Here is an 11,457-nt window from a genome sequence, read left to right on the forward strand (position 1 = left end):
TTGGGAAAACTGGCTAGCCATATGCAGAAAACTGAAACTGGACCTCTTCCTTACATCTTATACAAAAATTAACTCAAGATGGATTAAAGACTTAAATGTAAGATCTGAAACCAGAAAAACCCTACAAGAAAACCTAGGCAATACCATTCAGGACATAGGCACAGGCAAAAGACTTCATGACTAAAACACCAAAAGCCAAAATTGACAAATGGGATCTAATTAAACTCAAAAGCTTCTGCACAGCAAAAGAAACAATCATCAGAGTGAACAGGCAACCTACAGAATGGGAGAAAATGTTTGCAATCTATCCTTCTGACAAAGGGCTAATATCTAGAACCCACAAAGAACTTCAACAAATTTACAAGAAAAAACAACCCCATCAAAAAGTGGGCAAAGGATATGGACAGACACTTCTCAAAAGAAGACATTTATGCAGCCAACATATGAAAAAAAGCTCATCATCACTGGTCATTAGAGAAATGCAAATCAAAACCACAACGAGATACCATCTCACACCAGTTAGAGTGGCGATCATTAAAAAGTCAGGAAACAGCAGATGCTGGAGAGGATGTGGAGAAATAGGAACGCTTTTACACTGTTGGTGGGAGTGTAAATTAGTTCAATCATTATGGAAGACAGTGTGGCGATTCCTTAGGGATCTAGAACCAGAAATACCATTTGCCCCAGCAATCCCATTACTGGGTACATACCCAAAGGATTATAAATCATTCTACTATAAAGACACATGCACACATAGGTTTATTGTGGCACTGTTCAATGATAGACTGGATAAAGAAAATGTGGTACATATATACCATGGAATACTATGCAGCCATAAGAAAGGATGAGTTCATGTCCTTTTCAGGGACATGGATGAAGCTAGAAACTAACATAAGAAAAGAAAACCAAACTCCACATGTTCTCACTCATAAGTGGGAACTGAACAACGAGAACACATGGACACAGGGAAGGAAACATCACACACCGGGGCCTGTCGGCAGGTTGGGGGATAGGATAGCATTAGGAGAAATACCTAATGTAGATGACGGGTTGATGGGTGCAGCAAATCGCCATGGCACTTGTATAACAAACCTACACATTCTCCACATGTATCACAGAACTTATAATAAAAAAAATAAAGATACATTTTCTTGCCTAGAACCTTGCTTCTGCTAAGATTACTTTCAAAAGTAAGATTTATTCCATGGGGAAATATAATGACCTGTAGTGATACCACCATTCCCAGAACTATCCATGGTAGAAGCTAACTGGCATGTTTGAAGACTGAAAGGCTCTAGGTTCAACAAATAATTTATTGTCTAAATGGGGCTACTTCTAAGAGTGAAGGAAGGTGTTAATAATATCACTGGAATAAGAAGCATACATACCATCCTGGAAAAACCTGGACATAGTTGGACCATCACTAGACAGTCCCTAAAATTCTACCTTTTGAGATTCACTTCATAAGGGGTGAGAAGATTTTTTAGTCTTTAAGAAACTTATATTAAAGTATAAGCTGTTCTGGGATCTGTGACACCCTAAACCAATGGTTGATAGCCGCCTATGCACATAGGGTTCCCCGGAGTCATTTGTTCAGCATGTGGGCTCTTGATCCCCACTGTCAGTCATCGATTCTGTAAGTCTAGGACAGGTTCCAGAAATCTGCATTTTAATCACACGAGGAGTTCTGAGCACATTTGAGAAAGCAGTCTTAAGTCAGTGTTTCCCAAACTATGTTCATGTGTTGTGCAAGATATAAATACATGATACAAGGGGAAAGGAGTTCTGTGGTCAATTAAGTTGGAAACTTTGTGTTAAACCTGTTGTCTTAGTCATTTCCGACTGCTGTAACAAAATACCATAAACTTGGTGGCTTATAAACAACAGAGATGTATTTCTCACAGTTCTGAAAGCTGGGAAATCCAAGATCAAAGCATTGGCAGATTTGGTGGCCGTGAACCATTTCCTGGTTCATAAATGGCCATCTTTCTGCTGTGTCCTCATGTGGTACAAGGAGCAAAAGAGCTCTTTCAGGCCTTTTCTGTAAGGGCACGAATCCATTCATGAGGGTTCTACCCTCATGACCTAATCACCTTCCAAACGACCTACCTTCAAACACCATCACATGGTTTCAACATATGATTTTTGGGTGGCATGAACATTGAGCCCATAGCACCTGGTTAAACAGGCTTTGTTTTTAATGACAGTGCTTCTAAAAGTCCTCCCTCTTAAAGGGGGATACAATGGGTGGCATTTTACAAGTTTGAGCATAGGCCTTTTAAGAGACACTAACATTTTGAAAGATGCAACATTCCAAGGGAAATGCTTCTATAGACACATACCCAGTTCTTTCTAGATGATTGTAATAGCTGAGACCAAGATCCTGCAGAAACAGTACCCAGGGTAGGAACTAAATCTATGGGGAGATGAAATGGGACTTGCTTAGGGAGGTGGGAGGCCTAATAGAAACTTCCCAGGTGCTGTACTTTTGTCTTCTGCTGGTTAAGCTTTATAACCATGCATTGGTTGGCTTCATTCTCTTTTCCTGCCATGCCCAGGACTGAAGCACAGTTATAGAATTAACCCTTTAATTCTTTGCTTTCGAAGGTTTGATCTAATGAGACAATGCTGGCGGGAGAAGCCTTATGAGAGGCCGTCATTTGCCCAGATATTGGTGTCCTTAAACAGAATGTTAGAGGAACGAAAGGTGAGTATTAAAGTCAGGCAGGAGATCTTTAATTGGAATTCCTGATGTGCCCAGGGTGGTTCATAAAAAACACTGAAACAATTGAAGAAGTTCTTCTTGACATGGCCCTAAGTATTATAGAAACAAAGGATATCCCCCTACCCCCGCAACTTGGAAGAAGTTACAATTTTGGGGGGAAATAAGATTTTTATACAGGATATAGTCATGTACACACTGGAATAACATACAGAATTAGCCTATTAGAGCTAGAAGGAATTTTAGTCATATAGCCTGACCTTTTAATTTTATAGATGAAGAAATAGGCTCAGAAGTGGGTGATTGACTGAGGACACACAGCAAGTATACAACAGAGCTTGACCTGCAGGTTACTATGAGGAGGGTCAGGCATTCCATAAAAATTTTTAGAAGTTAGTTGGCTATAGTGATCTGGGAATCAAAAGAAAAGTAAATGTAGTTTAAAGAAATAGTCAAAACCCAAGTGGTAATTCAACTAGAGATGCAGGTGAGATCACACAGAGAGATGTGAAGATGAGATTCAGACAGGGGAAGGAACCCGAGAGAAGCTGAACACATTAGGAGGTACCAATAAGACACTGTGAGAAAGGCAAGCTCAGAAACTGAGGATACAGTATGAAATCTTACTTGCAGAAGGCAAGGGGATGCATTTTAGGAAGAAAGTCATCAAATACAACAGAGGGACTGAGGACAGAAAGTATCTCCCAAGTGCTTAGTATTTTGAGTTGAAGCAAACTAAGAAAACCAAGGTATTGCTGTAACTGCCACTGGCAGAGGTGGAATCAAAGCAGCCTATGTCTCTGAACCATTCTCATTCTTCCAGACCTACGTGAATACCACGCTTTATGAGAAGTTTACTTATGCAGGAATTGACTGTTCTGCTGAAGAAGCGGCCTAGGACAGAACATCTGTATGCCCTCTGTTTCCCTTTCACTGGCATGGGAGACCCTTGACACCTGCTGAGAAAGCATGCCTCTGCCACGAGATGTGACATAGAAGTGTACATATGTGCTGTACATCTGGGACCTTCACCACTATAGATCCCATGCATGGATCTGTATAGTATGCTCTGACTCTAATAGGACTGTATATACTGTTTTGAGTAAGAATGTGCTGAAATCAGAATGCCTGTTTGTGGTTTCATATGCAATAATATATTTTTTTAAAAATGTGGACTTCACAGGAAGGCGTGAGTAAAATTAGTATAATGCATAACTCATTATTGTCCTAGATATTTTGATATTTACCTTTATATTGAATGCTATTAAATGTTTTGCTGTGTCAAAGTAAAATATTGTTAATAAACCTAACAATGACCCTGATAGCACAGGTTAAGTGAGAGAAATATATGAATTCTAACAAGACATAGGTTAATATTTAAGAGACTGAAAAATCTCAGATTCCTCTCTCTCAATTTTATCCCTCGCCTGTAGCAGCCAGTCCCATTTCGTTTAGTCATGTGACAACTGTCTTGTGTTTTCACAGCCTGCAAGTCAGTCCAGAATGCTAACATCTAAAAATAGATTTAAATCTCATTCCTTACAAGCCTAAGAATCTTTAGAGAAGTATACATAAGTTTAAGATAATGGGATTTTTTTCTTTTCTTTTCTCTGGTAATATTGACTTGTATATTTTAAGAAATAACAGCCTGGGTGACATTTGGGAGACATGTGACATTTATATATTGAATTAATATCCCTATATGTATTGCACATTGTAAAAAGTTTTAGTTTTGATGAGTTGTGAGTTTACCTTGTATACTGTAGGCACACTTTGCACTGATATATCATGAGTGAATAAATGTCTTGCCTACTCACGTCTCATCCAGGAGTGTGTCTCATAGCTATTGCCACATGTCCTTATTATACTTTAAAGAAAAATGCTTTAAATTATCCATCCCTAGCACATAGAGTAGTTGGCAAGTATACTCCACTAGATACGGAATCTGAAACTCACCAGATTGAAAATTCTCCTAGAAGTATTCTACTGCCTAGTTCTTTTTCTTGCAACAGGAAGTACACCTTTGGGAGTGTTCCCAGTGTGAACCAAGGGCTTAGAATTGGAATTCTTTTTAATTGTGTTACAATGTTAAATAGAGTCCTCACTTAATGCCATCGATAGGTTCATGGAAACTGCAGTGCTATATAATGAAACCAATTTTACTATAGGGTAACTGATAGAAACAAGATGCTATCCCTATCAAGCCACCATTGACTTTCTTCACAGAATTGGAAAAAACTACTTTAAATTTTATATGGAACCAAAAAAGAATCTGCATAGCCAAGACAATCCTAAGCAAAAAGAACAAAATTGGAGGTATCACCCTACCTGACTTCAAACTATACTACAAGGCTACAGTAACCAAAACAGCATGGTACTGGTACCAAAACAGATACATAGACCAATGGAACAGAACAGAGGCCTCAGGAATACCACCACACATCTACAACCATCTGATCTTTGACAAACCTGACAAAAACAAGCAATGGGGAAAGGATTCCCTATTTAATGAATGGTGTTAGCAAAACTGGCTAGCCATATGCAGAAAAATGAAACTGGATCCCTTCCTTACACCTTATACAAAAATTAACTCAAGATGGATTAAAGACTTAAATGTAAAATCTAAAACATATTGTAGTTCTACATGCTGCACAAACTTTACATATTCTTATGTATTTAGAAATTACAACTAGGCAACTGAATTCATCTGGAACACTCTTTATTCCCAACAGCATATTCAAGCAAAGACACAGAGCAAAATAAAAGCTGCTCTTTATAACAGTACCTAAATGGAACTTAACTAAATGGAAACACGAAGGAAAAGCCACTGAAATATTGGTCCAGCATGTCATCGCCAAGAGGGCAGACTAAGAGATGCCAGCCTTTATCTTCCTACACACACAAAATAAATAAATAAATAAATGCAGACAACTATTCACATACCATAACAACCCAGAGGGACTGCAAAGACTCATTATAGGATCTGCAGCAATACAGTGGAGCACAATAATGAAGAACAACCACACAGAAAGGATTGTGATCAGCATACCTAATACACCAGGAGATGTCTAGGAACAAAAAAGGTAGAGGCCTTGGTATGAGCCACACAGCAGAACTGCTGTGGTCACCAGTGACCTGCTTTGCAGAGGATACCAGCATCTCCTGCCACTGACGTATCAGATAGCCATTCCCACTGGAGAACCCTGGAAAATGAAATGTACATCCCTAACAACCTCTGCCCCCAGAAGTGGCTGCTGTTGAGCCACTTTAAGAAAGGAGCCACCATTTCTTCTAATCCTGTACATACCTCAATCTTTGAGCTGCAGCCACTTCATAAGAGCCCTCAAGCTCCAGTCTCAGGCTCTGTGGCTACTTTGGGCCCACCCATGTCTCGGACACTGGAGTTACTGCCATAGTTAGCTAGTTTGTACTCTGGGCCCTAGAGTCCATACTCTGCATACCAGTTCAGTCGCATGGATAACTAGGCTCCATCCTAACCCTAGAGCCAGGCTAACTCTGTGTACACCTGTGTTTCCATTCTTGGTTCCCTGGCTACTTCACAAGCATTTGTAGCTCAAAACTACTACCAACATGACAGACAGGGCGCCTGTGCCTCAAGCCACCAGCTCAGCCACCACAGAGAACCAGGCCTTGCTCTGACTCTGGAACTTCTCTAACACTGTGTGTGTCTGTGCTCCCATTCTTGGCTCTACCAGCTGATCCAGAAGCATCTGTGGCTTGCATACTGTTACTGTAGGAGGGTTGCTTGTGCCCCAGGCACCAATGCCATTAACCCCCAGATCTCATAGTGACAGGCCCTCCAAATGTTCTCATGCTTCAGGCCTCAGCTCCATGGCTGTTCCACAGGTACCACTCAAATACTGGTATTGTCACTATGGCAAGACAGCCCACTAACCAGACCCAGTGCCAAGACATGCCCTCTCAGCTATAACTTCCGTAGTGGGAGAAAAGAGATCAGGAGGATCTCCTCAGCCATTGTCTCTAAGACCCCAACAACCCTTGCTGGCACTGTGGACATCCACAGTGTTGACCACTGAGGAGCCCTGCCACCTTTGTCAACACCAATCTCTGCAGATATGTCTGGTGCCAGAACTACTGCAGCTCAGTCAGCAAATGGTCTTATATTCCATGGAGAGGAAGGTCTTTCCACAGCAAAACTAGCCCATGAGTTTTGCAGAAGGTGACTCCACCAAATGCACAGGTATCAACATAAGCAACAAGAAACATAAAAAAGAAAAAGACAACACCACCAAGACAGCACAATAATTAGTAGCTAACCCCAAAGAAATATACAAACTGATAAAGAATTCAAAAGAATTGTTTTAAGAAAGCTCAGCAAACTTCAAGAGTATTCAGAGAAATGATTCAATAAAATCATGGAAAAAGTAAACAATCAAAATGAGAAGTTTAACATTGAAATTATATTTAAAAACCCCAACATTCTGGAGCCGAAAAATAAGTGAAATGAAAAATGCAATAGACAACGTCAACAACAGAATTGATCCAGCTGAAGAATCTGTGAATTCAAATATGTGATTTGAAAATATGTAGTCATAGGGTTGGGGGGAAGGATGAAAAATAATGAAGAACACCTATGGAATTTGTGAGACAGCATCAGAAGAGCACATGTTTGAGTTATAAGAGTTCAAGAAGGAGAAGAGACAGAAAGGGGTAAGAAAGCTTATTTAAAGAAATAAATAGCATAACACTTTCCAAATCTGAGGAAAGATAAATAGGTACAGGAAGGTCAAAAGTCTCCAAACAGATTTAATCCAAATAATATTACAGCAAGGTATATTATAATCAAACTGTCAAAAAGCAAACAGGATCATGAAAGCAGCAAAGAAAAAGAAGATTAACATATATAACAGAGTTCCAATAAGGCTAGCAGCCAGTTTCTTAGCAGAAATGTTACATGCCAGGAGAGAGTGGAATGATATAGTCAAAGTTCTGAAGAGAAAATAACGTCAACCAAGAATCCTGTATCTGGTAAGGTTGTCCTTCAGAAATGAAGAAATAAAGACTTTCCCAGACAAAAGTTGAGAGATTTCATTACCACTACATCTGACTTATAGGAAATGCTAAAGGGAGTTCAAGCTGAGTGAAAAGGATGCTAATTTAATAGCATGAAAATATGAAAGTCATTGGTAAAAGCTATCACACAAATTCAGAATAATACTGTAATTGTGGTGTATAAATCACTATCTTTAGTATGAATATTAAAATGGAAAGCTATCACAAATAATAGCTACAATCATTTGTTAAGGGATATGCAATATAAAAAATATAAATTGTGACATCAAAAAATGTTGGGGGGGTGGAAGAAAAGTGTAGTTACTTTAGTCAATCAAAATCAAGTTGTTATCAGCTTAGTCTACTATAACTGTAAGATATTTTATATAAGCCTCCTGGTAACCACTAGCAAAAATCTACACAAGATACACAAAAGATAAAAAAGTAAGAAATCAAAGCACATACCACTAGAGAAAATCATCTTAAGGAAAAAGATCTACAGAACAAACAGAAAACAATTAACAAAATGGCAATAGTAAGTCCTTACATGTCAATAATTATCTTGAATGTAAATGCTAAATTCTCCAATCAAAAGACAAAGATTGGCTGAAAAAAAAAAGACCCAATTATTTGCTGCCTACAGAGACTCACTTCACTTTTAAAGATACACACAGAATAAGAGTGTAAAGATAGAAAAAGGTATTCCATGCAAATAGAAACAAAAAGAGAACAGGAGTGTCTATACTTATATTATATAAAATAGATTTTATGCCAAAAACTGTAACAAGACAAACAAGGTCATTATATAATAATAAAAAGAGCAATTTATCAAGTAGATAAAGTAACTGTAAATATGTATGCACCCAATGTCAGAGCATCTTAAATACATAAAGCAAATGTTAATAGATCTGGATAGAAATACTACAGAAATAAGAAAAATCATAAGTGACTAATATGAACAACTATATGCCAACAAATAATTTAGAAGAAACTGACAGATTTCTAGATACATACCACCTACCAAGACTGAATAATTAATAAATAGAAAACCTGAGCAAACAAATAACCAGGAAGGAGATTATGAGTCAGTAATAACCCTCCCATGAAAGAAAAGCCTAGCACCTGACGGCTTCACTGGTGAATTCTCTCAAACATTTAGGGAAGAAATAATACCAATTCTTATCAAACTCTTTCAAAAAATACTGAAAAGGAAGGAAAACTTCCCAGTTCATTTTATGATGCCAAAGCCAGATAAGGACACTACAAGAAAAGAAAATTATAGGCTAATATCCCTGGGTGAACACAGATGCGAAAATCTTCAACAAAAAACTAGCAAACCTAATTCAACAGCACATTAAAAGGATGATTCACCATAATTGTGATTTATCTCTAGGTTGCAAGGATGGGTCAGTATATGCAAATCAATAAATGTGACACATGGCATTAACAGAAAGAAGTGCATAAACCGTATGATCATCTCAATACAGGTAGAAAAGCCATGTAACAAAATCTCTTCATGATACAAATTCTCAACAAAATCTGTATAAAAAGGAATGTATCTTAACCCAGTGAACACCATATAGGACAATCCCCTAGCTAACATTATACTCAATGGTGAAAAGTTCAAAATTTTTCCTCTAAGATCAGGAACAAGAAAAGGATGCCCACTCTTGCTACTTCTATTGAACCTAATACTGGGAGTCCTAGCCAAAGCAATTAAGCCAAGAGAACGAAAGAAAAAGCATCCAGTTCTGAAAGGAAGAAGTTAAATTGTCTCTGTTTGCAGACAATATGATCTTATATAATGAAAAAAACTCTACCAAAAAACTCTGTTAGTATAAATAAACTCAGTAAAGCTGCAGGATACAAAAATCAACCTACAAAAACCAGTAGTGTATCTATTTATTAACAACAAGCTATCTGAAAAAGAAATAAGGAAGACTCCATTTATAATAGTTACTAAAAACTAAGTAAGAATAAGTTTAACCCAAAAGGTAAAAGATCTGCACAATGAAAACTATAAAACATCGATGAAATAAATCAAAGAAGACACAAATAAATGAAAGAATTTTTGGGGGGTGCACCCAAGATGGCCGAATAGGAACAGCTCCAGCCTCCAGCTCCCAGCGTGAGTGACACAGAAGACGGGTGATTTCTGCATTTTCAACTGAGGTACCGGGTTCATCCCACTGGGGCATGTCAGACAGTTGGCACTGGTCCATGGGTCCTTGGGTGCAGCCCAACCAGCAAGAGCTGAAGCAGGGTGAGGTATCGCCTCACCTGGGAAACGCAAGGGGGAAGGGAATTCCTTTTCCTAGCCAAAGGAAATTGAGACACACAACACCTGGAAAATCAGGTAACTCCCACCCTAATACTGCGCTTTACCAAGGGTCTTAGCAAACGGCACACCAGGAGATTATATCCCACACCTAGACCAGAGGGTCCCATGCTCACGGAGCCTCCCTCATTGCTAGCACAGCAGTCTGGGATCTAACTGCAAGGCGGCAGCGAGGCTAGGGGAGGGGCGCCCACCATTGCTGAGGCTTAAGTAGGTAAACAAAGCCTCTGGGAAGCTCGAATTGGGTGGAGCCCACCACAGCTCAAGGAGGCCTGCCTGCCTCTGAGACTCCTCCCCTGGAAACAGGGCATAGCTAAACAAAAAGCAGCAGAAACCTCGGCAGATGTAAATGCCCCCGTCTGACAGCTTTGAAGAGAGCAGTGGATCTCCCAGCACGGAGGTTGAGATCTGAGGACGGACAGACTGCTTGCTCAAGTGGGTCCCTGACCCCTGAGTAGCCTAACTGGGAGACATCCCCCACTAGGTGCAGACCGATGCCTCACACCTCACACGGCAGGGTACACCCCTAAGATGAAACTTCCAGATCAAGAATCAGACAGCAACACTTGCTGTTCAGCAATATTCTATCTTCTGCAGCCTCCACTGCTGATACCCAGGCAAACAGGGTCTGGAGTGGACCTCAAGCAAACTCCAACAGACCTACAGCTGATGGTCCTGACTGTTAGAAGGAAAACTAACAAACAGAAAGGACACCCACACCAAAACCCCATCAGTACGTCACCATCGCCAAAGACCAAAGGCAGATAAAACCACAAAGATGGGGAAAAAGCAGTGCAGAAAAGCTGGAAATTCAAACAATCAGAGTGCATCTCCCCCTCCAAAGGAATACAGCTCATCGCCAGCAACGGAACAAAGCTGGACAGAGAATGACTTTGACAAGACAAGAGAAGAAGGCTTCAGTTGATCAAACTTCTCAGAGCTAAAGGAGGAACTACGTAACCAGCGCAAAGAAACTAAAAACCTTGAAAAAAGATTTGATGAATGGCTAACTAGAATAACCACTGTAGAGATGTCCTTAAAAGAACTGATAGAGATGAAAACCATAACACAAGAACTACGTGACAAATGCATAAGCTTCAGTAACCGACTTGATCAACTGGAAGAGTATCAGCGATTGAAGATCAAATGAATGAAATGAAGCGAGAAGAGAAGTGTAGAGAAAAAAGATTAAAAAGAAATGAACAAAGCCTCCAAGAAATATGGGATTATGTGAAAAGACCAAATCTATGTCTGATTGGTGTGCCTGAAAGTGACGAGGAAAATGGAACCAAGTTGAAAAACACTCTGCAGGATATCAACCAGGAGAACTTCCCCAACCTAGTAAGGCAGGCCAACATTCAAA

The 11,457-nt window shown here is 39.5% G+C and overlaps 1 protein-coding gene across 3 annotated transcripts in view; it reads left to right on the forward strand.

Annotated features, from left to right (window-relative positions):
- The window catches only part of TEK (TEK tyrosine kinase, endothelial), a 142,641-nt gene extending 138,092 nt beyond the window's left edge, over positions 1 to 4,549 (forward strand). For all 3 annotated transcript variants that reach the window (XM_011994372.1, XM_011994374.1, XM_011994375.1), the window contains 2 exons: positions 2,608 to 2,707; positions 3,546 to 4,549. In XM_011994372.1, the coding sequence (XP_011849762.1) occupies positions 2,608 to 2,707; positions 3,546 to 3,620 (175 nt within the window). In that variant the 3' untranslated portion in view covers positions 3,621 to 4,549. The remainder of the gene's footprint in view (positions 1 to 2,607; positions 2,708 to 3,545) is intronic.
- The last annotated feature ends 6,908 nt before the right edge of the window (positions 4,550 to 11,457 follow it).

This window comes from Mandrillus leucophaeus, unplaced genomic scaffold (assembly GCF_000951045.1).
Source record: "Mandrillus leucophaeus isolate KB7577 unplaced genomic scaffold, Mleu.le_1.0 Scaffold454, whole genome shotgun sequence".
NCBI classification, from domain to species: Eukaryota; Metazoa; Chordata; class Mammalia; order Primates; family Cercopithecidae; genus Mandrillus; species Mandrillus leucophaeus.